A 21,812-nucleotide genomic window follows, 5' to 3' on the forward strand; every position below is an offset into this window, starting at 1 on the left:
GGAGGGAATCTGCTCCGTATCAGGCTAGAAAAAAAATTTACAAGTGTGACATTCAGAGCACGCCTTTCACTTGTGTCCACACAAGTCTATGCTGAACTGCAAGGAAAAGAGCATTGCAGTAAATGGGAGAATGAGGGGTGCTCAATGGTGGTTGAACTATGCAGTAGTGCTCACCCAGTTTGCAAAGTAATTGGCACTCTACAACATCCCTACTCATCTTTCAATTCATTTGCACTTTGTGCTGCTTCTCCCTGGGGATCTAATTCAATCTTTACTGAAACATCCTGCCCCTCCGACCTCATTAATTTCATTTTTTTCTTTGGAGGGTTTTTCAAAGTGCCCAGCCTCTCTTTAACTTTGTACTCCAGTGTACTGTGGGGGATCCCATAAATACTCTGAGCTTTGGAAACACTCATTTTCCCGCTCATCACCACGGAGATTGCTTCCTCCAGTATCTCGCTGTTGTACTGTCTGTATCTCCCTCTTTTCTTCCTAGGTTGCTTGGAGCCAGGATCTCCCTCTTGATCTGAGGTGGGATATGGCTGTCCAGAGGTAGACTGCTCAGCATCTGAGCCCCAGGAATCTGGTCCAGCATCCAGCAAACTTCTCCTGTTTTGTTTTGGAAGGATAGCCCTTAACTTTTTGCTAAGCGCGCTCTCCGTTTGTGAACCCATTACCAAAGAGCTATAGCTGAACTGGTCACCAGAGCGGGACTCCCAAGAAAGGTCCATGCCTCGAACTTGTGGTATCTTTAAATCCACAGGAGACGAATGGCTCACGTCCTTTTTCCCATCCTGTTTAGTTTGAAGTGCCATTTTTTGAAAGGCAGAGTTTTCTGTAAGAAAAGGAAGGTCACTGATGTTGCTGAGTGCACCATTTCCCCTGAATTTCATGCGGCTGAAATTGAATTCGTAGTGTGGTTTTGCCCAAGAAGCCTCCCTGGATAATATTAAGTGCTGTCCATGATTCTGTAGTCCAGATGGCCCATGGCTGGCAGCTGTAGAAAACTGGTTTCTGCTCAGCAGTTCTTCACTAATCTGGAGTGATCGAGCCAGCGGTACTTTAAGAGATGTAGAGTGGCCATAACCTTCCCTGGTTCCATCCTGCAAGCTTCTTGGAGGTACCCCATCACCACTCTGTAGTCCCTCTGGATGGTGCTGGCTGGGTCTCCCAGGTCGCCTAATTGGATGGAAGGAAACTGATGTGAGCAGGACTTGCACAGGTAGGGAGGGATGGGTGAGGGGGCCACTCCTTTATTAGAAGGCCTTGCTTGGGTAACATCACTTTTTGCGTTATTTATTTTTCTCTAAATTTTGTTTTTTATTTTAATTTGTTAATTTTATTTTATTTTTTTATTAAGTCTCAGCATCAGTCAGTTTTAAAACTTGTTCACAAAAAAAGAGAAGCTTTTTGGGCAAAGAAAAATGAAACCTGTTGGCTGGTCTCTGGTTGGGTTCACAAATTCTCGGAGTAGAAAAGACTTCGCGCAAGCGTCTGAAAATAGCACCTTAATTACAAAGTAGGAGTCAATCGCCATAGATCTATACAGAACTGTGTTACTGGTGTGACGTTACCACTAAACAAGTACAGTAATAAAAGAGTAAGCCAGAAATGCAACATATTCAACATGCAAATATGACTGCCACCTGCAGTACCTACGAGTAGGAGGAAACCTTGGATGATGTTTGCTTACATCACGTTGAAGAAATGCTCCTCAGAATAAAGAAATGCTTAGCACCAAACGTGAAAGCCGGGATACTGCAGATCACAAGGAAGAACACTAGACTTACCAAGTTGCCCTTTTAACAACTAATTGCATATATGCATGGGCCTGAATCTCATTTGACACATAGCTTAACGTGGCTAAAAAAAAAAAAAAAAAAAAAAAAAAAAAAAAAAAAAAAAACTATCCCAAATTCAAACTATATGCTTTAGTCCAGAGCAAAGGTTAATAGCAGGAAAAAAAAAAAAAAAAAAAAAAAAAAAGCATGTACTTTTTACCATTTTCCTTTTGTCACAAGTGTTTTCAATGACACGAAGCACTACCACTGCTTGCTCAACCTCTTCGTAGTAACTAAGTCCCACCAGCCAGAAATTAGTTTCACAATCCACCTCCAACCCTTCCCAAGTTTGATATACCCATTAAGAGAGGCTACAAGTGTTGTAACGCTACGGGAGACTTTGCTGGTGCAAAGCCCTCTAGATAGATCTCTGTTATTTAACTACAGGATGAATGCTACTGAAAAGCTACATCGTTGTTTTTAACATCACATTAAGATCAGAAAAAAATAAATCTTTAGAGCAAAGGCATCCACTGAAAGGACCTGGCATGTAACACACACAGTGTTTAACATATATGCTGCTAGCTTCTCACCAGGATGCGATAGGTCATAGCTGAAGTGAGTAACAGGAGTCAGCATGAATTCAGAACAAAATCCAGACAAATAAGTTTGCTATTCCAGAGAACTTACTGCATATCCTCCATCCCTCCTACAGCACGTATTAAGCATCATAATGCACACTTGTATTTTTTTACACCTAAAGGAAGGTCATACTGACAGCTAACTATAACAGAAGGTTACATCAGATTTCCTTGATGCTAAACAGACTAAGCCATCATCTACCACACACCTGTACAAGTGACAAGTGCCAGTAAAGAGCACCCTCTCTTGACCCACAAGCCACCCCTCCCTGTGTTGGATTTCAGCTCTTACTTCAGGCACACACACAGGGAAGAAAAACCAACAACTTGCTGTTCTGACAGATTCCAGATGGAGTCTTTGTAAGAAAACAAAGCTGGAAATGATGCAATTCTGAAAAGGTGGGGAAGGATTATGCTCAAGATCTGTGCAAAAGCATTCAGGCTAACTCTTAAACAAGGACTGAAGTATTTTATTTCTAGAAATATTAAATGGGAAATGTAATCTTGAAGAGAGAAACTCTCAGACAGCAGTATTTTTCCCCAAAGAAATGCAACAGTTAAACCAGTTGTTAGCAGTACATGAGGTTGGCACTGGCAGTGGGTTGTTAGTTTAAAAATTCAAGTTTTCCAAATGCTGTTGTAGGTCTAAATCCAGCAATTAAATAGTAGTATGAATCACGTTCTGTTTCTGTGCTTCACTAATGAACCTTGTAGTTCACAGCAGCTTCCAAACAAAATTTTCCTATCAACACCCAAAACCCCTCTTACTCACAAACCACCTCTCCAGTACAATCAATTCAAACCTAACTACAATAAAGGGTTTCCAAATTTATGCAAAAGTGACCACTAGAAACATGAAATCTACAAGTAACCACTGATAGCATTCTTCTACACCTTGAATTAAGGCAGGAGTAGCACATCATGCATTTTGTATTTCCTTAGAAAAAAATAATTCAGTGCAATTGCAAATCCAAAAAAAGCCAAACCATACTTTGAGTTTTCTGAACTAGGAGACTTCACTGCCACCCAACCTCTCTATTTGTTTTACATGCATAGATATATATATATATTTTTTTAAGGTTGTGCAAGAAAATAGAAACACAGAACATGCAGTGATTTAAAATCAAATCACTCTGGTTCATCATCCAAATTATTGCTACTGGTAAAATAAGCTTCTTTGTTAGTTAACTTCCATCTAAATGAAACAAAATCTAAGTCACATTGCAAAGCATTTAAAAAAAGAAAACAAACAATAGTGCTCAGACATCTGACCGATATTACTTCTCCACTGAATCCAAGAAGCAGGCAGTGCTTTTGGCTAAGAACTAAGCTGGCCAAAAAAACAGAGAGCAGAGCTCTTCACCTCAGGTAAACTGGTCTCAATTTGCAACAACCCTTATTTGGCAGGTGGGACGAAGGGATTCACCAAAAGGCACATTGAAAGGCACATTACTCCAGGAGGTTAACACCAAAAATAAGTTAGTTTTGACGAGTGGTAAACATACATTTTTAGTTAAAAACACGGTCATAAGACGTCACTGAAAGTCGTTTTCTCTTACCCATTTCCTGGAGTACTGGAGCATCCTGGAGAATGACTCAGAGAGGTGCTGCCAGCACAAGGACTCTTCTTAGTGGACAAATCAAGCACGCCGTCTGTAGAAATGACAGAATTGCTTCAGTGTTTGAAGAAACAGAATCAGTCATGCTGACAAAGCCACTTCTTTGGGCTAACGTCTTGTTCAGCACATAACATCTTGTTTTTTTCAGTGACTCAAGGCTGGGATTTGGTCATAATTTGGCTTACAAATGACCAGCATAATCCTCAGAAGTCACAACAAAATTTGGCATCTTTTACAAGGGCAAGAAAATAAATAATTGCCTACAAATGATGGTTCAGGATGCAACACAGTCTCAGGCATGAGATACTACAAATTACTTACGTGCAGGAGGCATTAAATCAGTGTTGTGCATATAGAGAGAGACATAACATATTATTTTCAATTTTCCTGCATAGATTTGGATTAACATAGGAATTTAATATGGGAAGCTTAATTTAATAAAGGAGCACCCACATAGCACTGGACTCCTCCCCCAGCAAGTAGCTTCGTCCTGTTTTTCCTGTGTCCCTGCTGGGTTCCTGATGGCACAGACGCTGCTTTTCCCCTTTACTGTGTCGCTTTACTCCCTCTCCTCTCACACTTATATAGGCTGCTTCTCCCATTCTCCCTTGGACACACACTAATGGCACTTCCTTGCACTCTCCTGCACTCCTCTGTGAGCCCTTACATAAACTCTGCATTTCTAGGCAACAGCAAAGGGATTGCTTCATGCTAAAAAAGCCTTGTTCCCATTGCACTGAAACAAATTCTGGTCATTTTAATAAAGGCAATATTGCCTTAAAAGCACTACAGCCATCTGAAATTCCTGGAAACCCTGAAACATGGAATTTACGAGGCAAAGATAAATGAAAGCTGCTGGCAAAGCAAACAAGAGATGTTTCAGAGCTACTTGCTCATTAACACAAGTACCTTCAAACACAAGAACAATCTAAGAATGGCTTTCAGATTGCTTCAAGTTCTCATTTGACATATGGAGGAAAAAACCCACAAGAAAAGCAGTGAAACAGAGCTGACTTACAGAAAGCTGTTCCACCCACCGCATGTGGGAACACCTCGCTACCCAAACCTAAGCAAGCAGAGAGCTCAGCCTTCCCTCTGAGCGCTGCAGTACCCAGCCACGGGACACAGGGAGGGATGGAGCAGCACCTACTCTTCAAGGGGACACATCAGCAGCAGAGTTCAGGCAGGGGCTCCATCCCCACTCCTTTGATAGAAGGGTTCTTGAGGGCAAGCAGGAGCAGTCCCATGCCCTGAGCTCACAAGCTGGCTTCTTCCCCTCAGCCCTCTAGGACGGAAATACACCAAAAAGCTGCCCTAGCAGTCTGTGTGACAGCCTCTTAAATCCCTCCTTAGAAAGTTTGGCAAAACCCTTCCCAGTTATGAAAATTAGGAAAAACAACTACATCAGCTAACAGATCGCTTTAGAAGTTACTGAATTGGAACACGTGTGTATCAAGAAGGAGCAAAACATTATAAATCATCTCCACGCTTTTTCACCACTAAGAGCAGTTCACGTATATACTTTCTCCTTAACCTCAAATTAAAAAAAAACAAACAACCAAACACAGAACCAATTCTCTCCTCCCTTTTGGGGAAGAGCTTCAAGATCAGAACAGTTTAACATTCATAAACATACATGCAAAAAAGACATGAGTGAATTACATTTGCTTTGCAATACCATTAGCTAGAAATAAATGCCCATCAACTAAAGGCACAGATCCTCACTTAGAAAAAGTACCATATAATCTTTCAATGCAATTTTGTGACTGACACGTGGCAATAACTAGAAGTGTAAGAAGTGCCCAGATGTCCAATCTGAACATGGTTGGACATAAAAATTAACCTTCTTACAGATACAGGGTATCTGTATACATGCAGACAAGATGAAGGAATGTTTACAACCACGTACCAGCGAGCTAAAGGGTTTTGCTGCTTTATTTTGCTGTTGGCATTCGTTTGTTTTAAAGGCATTGGACAGCTTGAGGATGCACAGTCTACACTGTATTTAGCAGAATGATTTCAGGCACTTTTAATCACATTACTAAAGAAGGGAAAAGAGGTTAATTCGAATCCTCTCAGTAAAATACAGTTATCATAACCTCTAATCCAGATTTTCAGGAAAAAAAAAAAAAATCTTTCACTTAACAAAAATCACTTGCAGAATTTGCTTGTTAAAAACTTTTCTTTTTTATGGAAAGCAAGGTTTTCACCTTAAAACAAGCTCTGCAACACTGTTACAAGTCACTCAATCTGTGCTTTGCTGAACAAGTCTATTTTTAAGGTGGAAAAAAAAAAAAAAAAACAGACTTTTTCCAAATGTACGAGCCAGCCGTCACAAAGCAATTTCTCACCAAATTTGACTACTTTCACATTGTGATCAGAGAGAAAATAAATCCAGCCAGTCCTTCAGTTGGATTCTGCACGGATCTTCAGGAAGGTTTTGATGACCACAGCACCTTATCAGCAAGCACACAGCCCACTGAGCAGCTATTTCTCGCAGCTCCCTGCAGCACAATTGTTCCCAGAGGTCAGAGCACGTCCATCCCCTTTGCCCTTCTTCACAAAAATCATTCGTGTCTGTGAGCCTACCTTCTTTCAAGAATTATCTCCTCTGCAAGCCATATCTAGCTAGTCAGTCTTTCACCATGACGACATCTACTGCTTTTCCACTTACACTGTATGTAAAAGTGCAAACTTGCCATCGTTTTAACAAGAAAGCCAGGAGTGGATTGCCACAGGACACAAGACACCGGTAACAGTCCTACCTTGTTCACTAGGTTCTGACTGAGACTTTCTGACAGTAAGGTCCAGAGGTGAGTCTTGGTCAGCCATGAGAAGTTTGCTGAGCACAGGGTTCTGAGCAGTTGCAGCCGTGGGAGAGGAGGCGACCAGAGATGCTTTCAGCAGGCTTTGGTTCTTTGTGCTATTGGGCTGGCTGGAGTCCTGAGTAGAGCTATTTTTTGAGGTATATTCAGCAGCAAACTGTCGGATCATTCGCTGCATGATCTCACGGGCCACTAGGGGAATATTGGGGTCAGAGACCCTAGGACTGTCTGGAAACATCAGAGAATTTTTTTTTAAGGAAGCACTTCAAATAAAACAGCTTTTATATTAAGTCACTGGTTATTTTAAAAAGAAAACAAAAAGCAAGCAAAAGATAAATGTGTTTCTATACAATAAGTACTTCACTCTTGGAATATCTGAACAAGAATCATAGCTAATTCGGGTACAAACTTTCAAAGTAACTGTTTTCCAGGAAAAATACGCAGTCTCATCTTTTGTTCTCAAGTATATCCAACCAGACCATTAAAAGGTGTGGAAGTGGAAAAGAGTGCTGGAACCACAAAGAAAAGCATCAAGTAATGAAGTTCATTATGAAAAACTGAACAGGTTATTCAGTGGAAGAATTGAGTAACTTACCTGTAACTATAGGAAGGGGTGGGGGGAGAGCAGAGTTGCAGCAGTCCCCTATAAAATTACTGGGAAATGAAGCTCTATAGTTTTGATTCTTCAAAATAATTTGAATGAAGATCAAGTGTGCCTTCCACCTCATTTCATCTACTACTGCATTACAGTACAGCACGAGATGTTACCCAAAGAACTTTGCCAAAAACCAAGAGGTGTCAAATGAAAAGTAATTCTATTTCTAGAAGTGCTGCTAAGTCTATTGGTAAGAACGTGAAATGGAACAGTTAGAAGTTTCATTTTTTTTTCTTTTTCTCCCCCATAAAAAAGCATAGAAATACATAAGGTATTCAGGTGTATGGGCAACACAAAGGTAATAATGCAAATGACTGTCGTAGACCAGTAGCAATTCATTATGTCAAAGCAAAGCCACAGCTCCTGCGTCACAGGTTCCAAGTCCTGCCATTTCCTCGTAAGCACTGTGTGTTTTCTTCGGACAAATCAGGGTGCTAGCTCTTTTGCTGCTGTCATTGTTTGTTTGTTAAAAACAGTTCCTGAAATGGAATTCTCAGAAGATTTGATTTTCTATTTCCAGAGAGAAAATTGTGTGCTGGAAGACCAAATAAATCTGAAGTTTGCACTCAGGCAGAAACAATAGAAGAGTGCTTACTTTTCTTAATTGCTAGGTTGAAAGGCAATCTATCGAGATGGAGCTATCAGAATCAAGATGGAGCAAAATCACCTGTGGGGCATTTCAGTGTTAATTTGCCTTTCACCACCATTTTTGACAAACATACAGCAATCCAACAACTAGCAGCAGAGTATCTGTTAAGGATGAGTGACATGAGGGACTGAGGGTAGAGCTGCCCATAAACCTAAGAGCAGCACTAAGCAGCTACCGTGATTCCTGATGGAAAACCACACTGAGATTTAAGTACTTATTGAGCTACAATTCCCTCCTGTTAAGCACAGGTTTTCAAATTTAAGATCTTATACAGTCATTGTGTATAATCTTACAGTGGTACAGTAGTTGTAAATTTCTGGGATGTTTATGTAAATAGTTAATCATTTTATTGCTGAGTCTGAGATATTTTATTGCTAAGCACACAACACAAAGTTTTAAGAAGCCACCACGAGATGAGCCAAACTTATTTATGTACATTTACACCCTCCCTTTCTTTCTAAAGACTCACGAGGACATGAGCTGTAACAGGGAAGAAGCGTGGAAACTTTTTCCAGCAAGTATGACATGTCTTCCATTTTCTAAGCTCTCTATTATGACCCGTTGAAGGACGTGAGAAGCTGTAAGGAAGCCCAGAAGAGCACAGCTTGACAGTCTGATCACACTGATTCCAGCCATTTGACACGTGCTTGCAGTGTATACATGTCAGGCTGAAATGAATGCTGAGATCTATACAGATTACATTTACTGAAGAATCATGTTTTTCCTGTGCACATACATTCATATACATACAAGCCAATAAAGCTTGCAGCTGAATGTGCTTCCAAATTCATGGAGAAAATACTGTATATGCTTGCAGGCATGCATCTTTCTATCCTGCTAATTCAAAGAAGCAGCAAAGAGCAACTACTGAGAGCTACTCAAGATAAGCTTACTAATTCAGGACTCTAACTTGCAAGCAGAAGGGTAGTTACTCAGCACATTAAAGGCTTCTTGCTTAATACAAAGCCTGATTTTTAAATGTCCAGAATAAAAACTGTTCAAAAGTGAAAGCAAAGTATTTGCTGGTGTTTCTGCAGCATCACTGGAAATCAACCACACGTTCATGTTGATTTCAAATATCTCATTTATTTGAAAGAAATTTTAACTTAAGGCATAGAGATTCTCAGAGATGATAAACACAGCCAACATTTATCTACTGTAAGTTATTTCAATTAATACAACCCAGCTTTAAATACTCAATAGCCTTTGTGTATTTTACCTACACAGAAATTTCAAAAGGGAAACATCAACCAAAAAAGAGGTATAATTTCATTAAACTACCAAAAGAAAGTCCTATCACGTCACAACATTAAGGTAATGGAGAACTAAGCACTGCCACTCTGCTTTCACTGGCATTACGAACATTTGATAGAATTACTGGGTCAGAGTGCCATGGGCACAGAGCAGAAAGGAAGCAGCTAGCATTACTGGGCAGCCTGTTCTGAAAGTTTTCTGATATTGCTCATTATCTTTGTATGTTATGCACACGAATTCATGTCCTTGACATGCAACAGGCATCTGCATCTTCCCTGACCTACACTGACTACAAAACAGCAGTCTCAAATGTTACTGGCAGTCAGGATGGAAACAAAAAGGAACTAATTACTGGCATGAAGCCAGGAGATCCAAGCACCTCTGAGCAACGAGGAGCATCAGAACTGCACCATTCCTTGTGTTCCCTCTGGTATGACTGTGCTCGGGGATCTCGTGTCAGTGGCATGAGTTAGAATAACATTTTAAGCAATCTAAATACAGCCAAGCTTGACAACAATGCATAAAGGACTCAGAACTGAGCTCCTGCCAGGCTCCTTCCCCTCCCTTACTACTCTTGCACCAAGCTCAGTTCTGCTGGAACGGAGAAGGGAAACCAAGAACACATTAACTAAGAATCTTTGAGAATTTTTTTTTTTTTTTTTTTTTTTTTAATCTAAAATGATTCCCGAGTTCTTATTCTGTACCTGACCACAGAAAGCATCAAACAATTTTCCTATGATTTAGGAAATATGTGTTTCTCATGAAGTACGCACACAGCTCACACACAAAGTTATGCTTTTTGTTAAAGGGATGAGATACCTAACAAAACATTTGGAAGCGCTGAAAAAGCACTTCTTCACAGCTTCCATCTACACCAGAAAACTGGGATGGAAAAAAAATATACACTCTACATATTTTTTTATTTTCTTAAATTGGTTCCGGATTTAAAAGAGAGATGGGATAAATTTAAAATTACCTTTAAAAGAAAAAAAGCCACTAAAAAGGCAGGCTTGGAATAAAAGCATTATCTGAACTATTGGTAGTAACATGCAAGTAACTACCCTTCCTACCATCCTACATGCTATACTTCATGCAATTCATCATACTATATATTTGTATTTATTCATCTGAGTCATAAAAGAAAGGCTAAAATACTGTTATCTGCTTAAAACACCTTTAAATATTTTGGTTACTGTGAGGATGGGCTGAAGATTGGCTACAGCAATTTCTAATTTGTTAAACTGAAGCCTTGTATTGTCCCCCAGCAGACAGGTTGGAATTACTGATTTGGCAGATTTTCTCACACGTGGGTTAGCCTGATAAGTACAATGTACTTCCACTCAGGATGCACTTGGAAGCAACCTCTGGATTCCCATTTCTCAGGCTGACAGAAAGCAGAGAAGCGAGTTCCACGCCTTCTGAACAGTGAGCTTTAATTGATGTAACTCTCCAGAACAGATTTACAAGACTTTCTAACACTGAGCTACCATTATTGCTCTCAGCATATTGTACAGTACTGATTTTCCAGTTCTTGTGCTGCTCCCTTTTGAATTTTCCATATAAACCCCTGCACACTATTCCAACTATATTTTGGATTGTGGATTGCTGGGGCAGGCGGTGGTGGAAATCACCACAGACCAGAGTGAGAAGACTGCTAACTTCTTAAAAATTAATATAGGTCCCACCAATAAATTAATTTTAGAAAGTATATATATATATATGTGTGTGTTTATGTGTTTGTGTGCGTGTATATATCTCCCAGCTACCATCACCACTGCTCCTCTTTACAGCTCACTCACCTAAACACTGGCTTCAGAGCAGCAGTTCTGCTGGATAAGAGCTGAATAATAATTGTAAGAATACTTGTGTTCCCATGGAGAGTTTTACTTTGGGCTTAAAGCTCTTATGCTCTCTTCTTCTCTCTCAAGACCATGCTGCTGTACTGCTACATTGTTGGAGATTTAATTTTCTTGATAAATGAAGACTGCAATTGAAAAGTACTGACCATACAATGACAATTTCAACATCCAATCTTTGACACCTGCGTCACATGCAAAAAAGACCAGCAAGAGATGTCACTCCCCCCCTCACCCCACATTAAAACCAACCTTTTCTGTAAAAGACTGCATTGAGGAACTCTTCCGCTTGCCTTTCAAAACGAATGATTTTTGCTTGCTCTTGTCTAAGCAGAGCTTCTTGTCCAGCTTCCGAGGCTGGCTCATCCAGACAGACTAAGTGCTCCTGCAAAGATATTTAATAGTTGTAAGATCTTCCTGCCTCCAAAACAAATAAAGCTCCTTAGGCATTGCACAGTTTACTAAATTCGAAGCTTTGTTAGATACTCAGCACAGAGTTGTATCTATTTAAATCAAAACTCGAATTTCTGACTGCTCCAGAACATTGTACTTTGTCCTGTTCTCTTGTTGTAAATGCAGCAGAAGACTGGAAGATTTGATAGCGTTATGGCAAATAACAGCCCACCAGAAGGAAGGTTTCTGTATTTTACTACATTTGGCTGCAAACTGCATATCTAACACTTGTTCTTTGGCTCTTAAGTTCGGTTCTATAAGAAAAAAACACCGAGGGCAAAATACAGAGAAAATTCACCTTCATTCACACAGTGTTCATGTGAACCGAGCAATAAATGGCCAAGCACCAGCAACAAACAAGGTCCTCTGTCAAGAGGCTCAGCAGCGGTGACTTCTTAGTGAAATAAATGCAAGCTCACTGTTCGCAAAACCCGCAATGAATTAAAGTTCATTTTCTTGTACGACTGGAAGTTATCTCCAGAATATTTCAGAACCAGTCATTTACAAGGATAATTAAAGAGAAACTGGAAGACAATGGTTACAAACATACCAAATACAACTGCCTGGATTTCCCCACCCACCCTCCTCTGTCCTCTTTCATTTTAACGCCTTGCTCTCGCGCAGGAGAATAATCCCTTTTGGGGCCCTTTCCTCCCACTTTCATTTTAAGCAATATTGAAGTTACCTGTATTTACCTACTGAAGGAATGCATACACAACCTCTCTTTGGGTTGAGGGAGTGTTTTGTTTTGTTAACCTTTACATAGTATCAGTTACCATAATACCTTGGCTACAGCCAGCTTCTGGCCTCTAACGTACAAATTGATTTCAGGTTCATGTTCTCATGGGACTAAAAGGGAAGGAGGAGAGAGCTGGCAATTCACTTATAATTCACAATAAATGAAAACAAGAAGTCATTTTTAATTTTGTAAGTCTCTGCTCCAAGAGGCTTAATGAAAGGAGGTTACATAAGCAGCCTATAGTAAATTAACGAACGCAGCAGTCACATGAACTACGTGCAAAGGGCAATCACATGGACACTGTGGACTCTGGCCTGTACAGCACGGGCTTTCACCGTAAGATCTGTCATTTACCAGCTTCCAAAAGTTCTCTGTTGAAAGAGAAAAGGGGATACCCATCTCAGGCTACAAAGAAAGCAGAAGTTTGTGCCAAACTAACAGATGAGTACAGCGACCGAGGTGAGAGATGAGCTTAACAGCACGCTCGCTGGGAAAGCATAGTTGTGCAGAGTTAAAGGTCTCACAAACAGATTGAGCCTTTTTTCTATACCAGAGAGAACCCAGGCTTGCTCCCATAGGAAAGGCCAGCACTTCTAAGCTAGCCCTCAGAAGGCTGGGAACTCAAAGTGGAAGACGAGCGTTCACTTCTGTGCCAGGAACGCCCGTAGCAGCATGCTGTGGCTCCAGGCTTTGTATAAACAGGCTGAGCACACATTTACAGTTCTCTGATACTCAAAATATGAGGTGTCAGTACAGGATTTCACAGTGAAAACACACGTGGAAAGTAAACCAAATATTTTTGGTAGAGTTATCTTCTAGGTGAGACTCAAAACATACTTCCATTCCCTTTTTCAAAACGGTGTTTCCACGTCTGATGAAGTTTCAGGCAGGATCTGTCCCCGTCACTGACTGCCACCCTCAGCCAAGCTCTGCTACCCTTCCAGGTTATGAGGATAGGCACAAACCCATCAACCCATCGGTCTGTGTCAAAGGAGGCATTAAAGGAGAAATTAACGCACAAACACAACTAGCCTAGGCAATACACAAGTGTTAGCACTTTTAAAGACAACTTTTAAGCTTTATTTAAAAGCAATCTCTGCAATCTGATGCACAGAGATCCAGCTAAATGAGATCAACTCAAGTTGATTAGCATCCTCTGGCTGAAATCCCACAGGCCATTGCAAAAAAACTTCCTTCCAATTCAAAGGACAAACAGAATTCAGAATTGAAGGAAACATCATCCTCTCAGCATGATCCAATGAACTCTGGAAGAAGCTTAAAAATCAAGACAACCTCCATCCACCATCAAGCGCTGCTCAGGTTCCCATCATCTCTGACAGCTGAGACATCACACGGCAAGTACCACACAGCCAAGCACTCCTGTACTGACCTCATGAGACAGTTTACCAGAAAGATCTCTGCTTACTGCTTTTTTTCTGTTGTTTTCTTATCACTGCCTGTAACAATGATTCCAGCAATCTTTGCAGTAGGTTAATTGCTCAGGGGAAACTTCAAGTTTCCATAGTAAATATTTGATTGTGATTATCATTCAGTGTCAACTTCCAAAAGTTTTTCTCCATTGTGTGCATTTGTTTGGAGATTTGGGGGGATTTTTTTTTTTAATGATTAACGCTAATTAACCAATCGGCATTGATTAGAAATCCTAGGGTTTAAAATGTCATTTCTCCATATTTATAACCCCATTCTGTTCTCTTTGTGCTTCTCTTCACATGGGAATCATGGCTCAATGCATCACTAGCATCCCTTCCCTGAACCTGCAGCATCACTATCTGGCAAGAGAAGAATTCCCTCTCCCAACATTAAGACGTGCCTCTAGTCTTATATCTCCCAAAATAGCTTATCACTTCTGCACTGCTATCACCTTTCAGTTATCCGTAACTTCTGACTGATAAAATAAGTTTTGGTCTGTCCCATTTCTGAAGTTTCAATTCCAAACACGCCATCTGAAGCACCTGCAACTGCTCCCAGTTTAGCATCAGCAATGAATTCAGGTGCTTGGATTACTTTAAAGAACAACCTTCACTTACTGGGAGTGCAAGATTTCCTAGTGAGAAACGGCATTGTTTCCTCACTCTCCAAGGTAACAGTTCAAATTTATGGAATTCAAAACATGCATTGAACGGACGCCCCATCAGAGGCTGCTGTTCTGACTAATCATAATCACTGTTTGAAAATTCAAAGTACCTCGGTGTGGCTCTCACACGCTGCACCCTACAAACTCCTTCCCAGAGCTGCTTGAGCTCCTTACAGTGAAGCCAGGCTATTTTGTGGCACTCCAAGCAGCAGCTCAGCCCTCTGCCACCAGCAGCATCAGACTCCAGAATACGCTCCCTGTTGTTTTCTCTCTTGCTATTTCTATAGCTTAAATATATCTATGAAATAGTTAATGTGCTTAGGAGTATTATCCTTCTTGTTCTCCTCTCACCAACAAATGAGATTAGTGTCATTCCTCCCCCCCGCAGCTTTTTTTTTTTTTTTTTTTTTAATGAAAAACAAAACCCATGTTTACAAATTTCTTCAGGTAGCTTTAGACAATCCATTTTCTTCCAAAGGAATACACTCAACTGAATTCTTCTTAAAGGATTCTTTCCCCAGTTTCCTTACCTCTGGTGCTTTTGACATTACCTATCTCCAGCTTTTCACCAAAAAAGAAAAATAATAAAAATCTTGAACTAGGCTTGAGCTCTGCATGCTAGCAAATAACAGCCAAGACCATTTGACTGGATACAAACACTCCAGATAGAGCCACAGACTTCTTCTGTAGTGATAGCTCTGTTGGTTTTCTTATGAGAAGCAATGAAAAATTAACTGCAACTAAGAAAAACACTTAAAGTTCAACTCATCTGAATGGACAGGGCTTACCTGCACTACAACCTGTTAGAAGTTAGAGAGCCACAAAAAAAACAAAAGCTTGGACAGCACGTATAGAGTCTTCTCTACGAAGGATGAAGCCCACAGGGAACTGGGAATTACCACATTTGCAGATCAGCCAAACGGAGCTCACTGAGTTGGGCCCCACAGAACACGATCTGTTTCCTTTCGCTGTGAGCATGCTGCTGGAGCTGCTAACTCTGTCTTTCATGCTGTCAGTGTACATGTGTTAATGATCTGGAAGCAGTTTCTTAGTTAACTAATTATTCTCTCTGATCATACAAGTGAAACAATTGTGATATTGTTATTTTGCTTTATATGATGGAAGAAAAAAATTCTAATCTGCAAGCGTGATGTTATTGCATACAACCCTTTGGATATGGGCAAAAATAGGACCGGAGATTTTAGCTCCTAACTTTGTATGCATTTTACTGACGTTCTTCAGTGAACACACTCAAGTCTACCCCTCTATCAAATACCATCTTGTATTTTGGCTGGCAAAAAAACTCCATGCATTTGCAAGTAGAACTACTGCTACAAATAAATTAATCTCTTCAGAATACTTCAGCAGATGGCTTCCCCTCCTTTGAAGAATGCATGTAATTGAATCTGATTGCTTGGAAAAGCACGAATTAGCATCACTGAAAGGGGTGGGAGAATAAGGACAGTTTTCTTTCCCAAATGGTTCAGCCAATAAACTACTCAAGGCCTCCAGCTCTCATCCTCCAGTCCAGCACCGACGTCTCCTTAAACACAGCCACCTGCCTCCTGAGTTACACAGCTTTCTTACAAGCAAATCAACAAAAAAACCCACCATTTTTATTATTTTTCAACTTGTTAGAACAAGTGCCTACAAACCACCCAAAGGTGAGAGCTGATTACACTGTCTGATTATTTCACCAACAGAGGTGTCAGCCACAGCCCCAGAACACAGAATACTACATGGCTGTGGCTATCTTGCTCCCAGCTGCACCATCAATGACACACCTTTTAAATCTGTCCCCACTATTATGTAGGCACATACCCAGATGAGCCCATCCTCTCAGTTCTTTACACGCAAAATTGAAAAGAAGCACATCAACAACAAAAAAGCAGATCAGAATTTGAGGCACAGAAAACACAACTGCAACCATATTACACACAGGAACAGACAGGTCTTAGTAGTTTTGGAAGCTTAAGCCTTCAACTCCTTCAAAAGAAAGAGTTAAAGTTATCATCACAAATGACAAATGTTGGATAGAAGAGATTTCCAATAAAATTGATACCATTCCCAATTTAAATCAGGCCGCCAGCAGAAGACTGTTCATCATCTGGCTGAATATCAAATGGAGTTACCAACTTCTGAGTAACAATGAGATCTCAGGCTTTATTTCAAATGATGACTACATCAAATTCATGCTACCTGAAGATCTCCATAGGAGAGCTGCATTTATCTCCATATTGCAAGCTAATGACATAGGCTATGACCAGCAGGGCAGCAACTCAGCATGCCCACAAAGGAAAGGAGACATTCCCACCTTGCCATCACCACAGCTAACACACGAAACACTCACAAGGTCTCAAAGGAGCCATATTCTTCACTCTCTCTTTCCCACAAAAAACAAACAAACAAACCAACCAACCAAAACCCAACCACCACCAGCACAACAGAAATGTTAACACGGGAGAGCAGGAAAAGAGCAAAAAACTTCCATGTGCTCCAAAGCAGACTCAGATATCTCTCGGCCCAGTGCAAGAAGAATCACCAGGATTAACAGAGGTCACAAGTCTGGTTTGAATGGACTGCTTCACCTCTGTTCCCTGCTCCTCCATCCCCCAAACAGCCAGTGATATTTGGACACACAGCAAAATTGCGTATGTATGGAGCACTCTCTGCTGTCTCTATTTATCAACTGGCTGTTAGTAAAAGGGTTTAAAGAAGCATTTTTGGCTACTGAAATGTGAAGCGACAGATATAGGTTTTATTTATACAACTTGTTCTACCCAAACCCATTGTGACTGACACTAATGCAGCCTTTGTTAACTCACATTTGTCTCAGGGCAGATCAAGACGTATAACCTCCTTCCCCCCACCTCATGCTTTTGGCAAATGATGCTGCATGCCCCTGCTGCATTCTGCATCATTTTACATGCACAATCCTAAAACGTCCTTAGACCCAATGCCAAAACTGCCCCATAGAGCAACACCAGATCTGACCAAATCTGCTTCCTTCTTTTGTCCATTTAAAAATCATCACACAGTATAACAGAGGAGCAGCTATTTACAGCATAAAAACGTCACTGGTTCTCAATGACAGAAAGCCTAGCAGAGTGCACTGAAAATGTAAATAGTGACATCTCAGCTTTTGACCAAAAGGTTATGCAGAAGTTGGAGGAGAATGAGACAAGCAAATCTAATCTGCACTCTATATGGTGTTCCCAGTCTTCACCTAAATAATGGGTTTTCAGAAGCTTTATCTTAGTTACTGTGGGCCTATGAGGATGATGAGATGTAGGCAGTCTTTCTAAAGATCTACCCACACATCGTAAGACTCTCCCAGCCTACAAGCAGACTGACCACACCATGAAGTTCATTCTTGAACTTACCTAGAATTATGCTCAATGCTGAATTTCGTCTTTATATGAAGTGACGTAAGCCAAATAAGACAGAACTCCTAGCAGCATAAGTACACACACAGCTTACCTGCTGTCAGCCTCAACAAAGTGTTACGTGCTACGCCTATTCTAAAAGTAAGCATTTCTAATCCTCCTCCCAGTGCTTCAACAAACAGTGTAATATAAAAATAAGCATAAACTGGCAACATGGCAAGTCCCCTGTTAACAAGAAGGTGCTTCCTTTATGAACAAACCATGAGGTCATACGTTAGCTGCTGCAGAGGGAAGGGCGATTGTGTTTCATTCACAGGTCTACAGAGAACCCCTCTGCACTTACAGTTACATTGTGCAGGAAGAAGTAGCAGTTAAGAGATCCAGGAAATGATGTTTTCCCAAGACAGATGAGCCTTCCTTCTTACACTATAGAGCAATCAGTATTTCAACACACGGGCTGAGCAGCAATCACGTACAGCGTGGTAACCTTTGTTTCATACACAGCTATAATCTGGTTAAGAAAACAAACTACAGGTGTAAAATGTTGGCAAAGCTGACCTGCCCACATTTAGGCTGTGACATGGTTATAAACAAGCACAATAGCAAACCTGCCATACACACAAGCCCTTTAATAAAAGGATATGGCCCACAGGGAAAGAGATTCCGAGATAGGGAATAAGCCTCTAGGTGGTTAAAATGGACCACATTTCCATACTGAAGATAAGCCCAGTGTCTGACTGTGGTAAACGTACACAAGCCACAGTTTGGCTCCCTTGGGAAGAGTTACATGATCCCAACAAGGTCTTTTATAAAGAACTCAAAAAACAAGAAAAACACAAAACAACCCGTAAACCAAATTAAAAAAAAAAAGTCACTACACACACACACACACACACACACACACACACACTGAAAAAAGTCTTCATCACGTACCACAAAGCAAAAGTTGCAGAGAAAAAGTCTCTTCATTAATGTGTATTAATTTAAGAAAGTCTTTCTACAAAGGAGGGGAGAGGTGCAGGTGGCTGCAGGTTTTCTGTGCTCAGTTAAGTAGGAGCAGCAAACTCCCTCCCTTTGTCCCTCCCCTACAACTACGAGCTTCACACATCTGCATTGTTACCTTCACTTTTTCTCTTCTCAGGCAGCAGAAAAGACAATTTTCATCAAAAGACCAATCAGAAACACCTTCAGGCTCACAGTCTGTAAATCAGAGGAATAGCAGATTACTTCATATTCATAAACCGCGACATAACTGGAGCCAAAAGAGAAATGCCAAATTAAATACCTGTTTCACAACATTCTTGCCTGCATTCTGAGGATGCAAGCTTCATTTCAGCCATATTTCTAAATCCCCAGATTACCAAACTGTATACATTTTATCTATGCACAACAAATATGTGTTTTTTTTCCTGAGCACTGCCAAATACACTCCCAGCTACATAAAGATGAACGCACACTCATTAGTAATTTTAGCCAATATGAAACTAACTGTGAGCACTGCCTGGGGGAGGGGGAAAAGCACAAATCACCACGGTAACACACATTTTCTAGAGGCAGAGCTGGGGCTGCTTCTGTCATTAGAAATGCAGAACAAGATACAAACATAGAGATTGAATACCTTTAAACAAACTGAGATCTTTTAATAATCCAGGTCCAAACAGGCCTTCTAGAATACTTTCAAACCCTAAAAGCAAATAAAAGAATTGTTAGCTTTCTAGATTAAGTACGTCACTACAAGAATATTCACAATAGCAGTTCTATATTTATCTGTTCCAAGAACAGAGCTCAATGTGTTTTCTCTTAGCATTACAAGACGCATGGGTCAATTGTGATGACTGAACTATTGACAAACCACAGCAGAATCTAGAGCCCACTGACTCCTGCACTTAGCTGGGTTAAAAACAAAAAACATTATGACACTGAAATAGGCCATTTTGAAAAGAAAATGGGAAGTTTTAGGTTCTACAGTGTGCTTCGCAGCACCAGGTGACTGCGACTGGGAAAAATTACCTTGCTTAAGCCTCAAAGCAGAAGAAAGGTATGCTTTTGCAATTAGGAATAACATTATAATACATCCCTCCATCTCAGAGTGGCATTTGGCTACTTTCCTGCATTTCAACAAATACTGTAAGCAATGCTTTCTGCAGTTACAGGTTTGAAGAGAGAAAACTAAAAGAAAAGGGATTCAGCAATGCCATGCCCCTAAGGAACCAAATTCTAATCACTAACACACTCGTGTCAAAGATCTGCATCTAAAATACAGTCTGATTTACTTCAATGCCATGATTGATGCCACACTTAAAATAAATCTAGCCAATTTAGTTTATTCTAAAAGAGGGAAAGCCTTTACTGAAATTACTGCCATTATTTGGAAATGTTAAATCAATATTGCACTAAACTCCTGCTGGCAGTAAAATCTACAGAGCTATCAACTACCCAATACTATGGAGAAGTCAAGTTAACAGGAGTGAAATGAAAAGTACAGGGATTATTTTGAGTGGCACAGACCAAGTCCACCTCCTTATAAAAACATATTTCCACCATGGCCACAAAGCCCAGGATTATCACTTACTGTGCTTCCTTCCCTACTCCTGCAATACATTTGCACTGCGGGTTTAACGACAGTTTGTACAGAACTGGGTAACTTCTACTTGCCTGAGCATGAGAGCAGCAGAAGAAATAAAAGAATTTTCTTAAGAGATGAAAATACAGTTTTAAATTTAGAGAAACTTGCACGGGGGAATCAGGGACAGACAAACTATCCGAAAATGCCCTTTTAAGAAACCACTTCAAAGGATTGCGAGCTATGAAGGAAATCAGTTATTACACTGCAAAAAAAAAAGAAAGCAATAATAAAGTAACTCAGTCTGTGTATAGATCTAATGGTTGTTTTATAGACAACAGTCTTGGCTTCAAAAGAAAGGGATAAGCAGCATCACATTCCTCTGGGCGTCAGCAAGACTTTCGGTGCGCTTACGTCACTACACACAAGATGCAAGACCCTGTGGAATTTGTAGTTTGCAGTGTGACTTCAACAGCCAAAGCACTGCCTGAGCATAAAATCATCCGTGATCTAACACCTCTGAGAGGCTGACACTGAAAATCTCATCTCAGAAAGCACTGAGCAGAGGACAAACAAAGAAAAAAGTGAAAGAGCAATGGTAAAATTATAGTCAAGAGAAAATAGAAACAGGGGAGGTACCACTACTAAACAAGGTGGAAAAGGAGAAGCCAAAAAACTATCCACCCCATTGAACAGCACCTTGTCAGGCAGAGAAGAAGCACTGCCTCCAAAAAAAGCCAACTCAGGCTTCGGGAAGTGGCAGCAACAGTGGGAAAGGGCGACCAACCTGACCTAGAAGAAAAACAGGAGAATCAGGGAATTGACCCAGAGGTTTGTAACGCTGACCCTTCCACGTGTAGCGACCCCTCCGAACTTGTACCTGAAATGAAACAGCCGACCAACCTCATGCCTCATCTTTCTGTTCAAAATAGAGCGCATATATAAATAAATAAAAATCAAGGGAGCTCAGAATTTTACTCAAACTCACCACTCTTAAAATAGTAACCGCCGGTGACTCATGCCCTACAGTTTGCCATGCACGCAATCGCACACTGAAGTCCCTGCCAAGTTTTACAGCTTGGATGTTGTACAATCATAGTTTGCTAGCCCACTGTTCTCAGTGATGCTAATGCCACTCGGTTTTTATTAATATTAAATATTGGATTTAGCAGTTGCATAGCAACAGCAGAACATCTTATGTGCAATGCTTGACATTAAAAAAGGCAAATAAGGGAAGCATGAATGTATTCAAAAATTATACTAAAGACTGGTGAAATTGCCGCGAAGCCAAGCCCT

The 21,812-nt window shown here is 40.6% G+C and overlaps 1 protein-coding gene across 2 annotated transcripts in view; it reads right to left on the bottom strand.

Annotated features, from left to right (window-relative positions):
* Positions 1 to 209: 209 nt before the first annotated feature.
* Positions 210 to 21,812, bottom strand: part of LCOR (ligand dependent nuclear receptor corepressor) — a gene marked incomplete at both ends in the record, with an annotated part of 46,839 nt that continues 25,236 nt past the window's right edge. The window contains 6 exons of one of the 2 annotated variants that reach the window (XM_079536516.1): positions 210 to 1,179; positions 3,982 to 4,075; positions 6,807 to 7,094; positions 11,533 to 11,665; positions 19,074 to 19,153; positions 19,572 to 19,637. In XM_079536516.1, the coding sequence (XP_079392642.1) occupies positions 210 to 1,179; positions 3,982 to 4,075; positions 6,807 to 7,094; positions 11,533 to 11,665; positions 19,074 to 19,153; positions 19,572 to 19,637 (1,631 nt within the window). Of the gene's footprint in view, positions 1,180 to 3,981; positions 4,076 to 6,806; positions 7,130 to 11,528; positions 11,666 to 19,073; positions 19,154 to 19,571; positions 19,638 to 21,812 lie in introns of both variants that reach the window. The other variant, XM_079536515.1, reaches the window with a different exon arrangement.

This window comes from Tetrao urogallus, assembly GCF_951394365.1.
Source record: "Tetrao urogallus genome assembly, chromosome: 5".
Lineage (NCBI taxonomy): Eukaryota > Metazoa > Chordata > Aves > Galliformes > Phasianidae > Tetrao > Tetrao urogallus.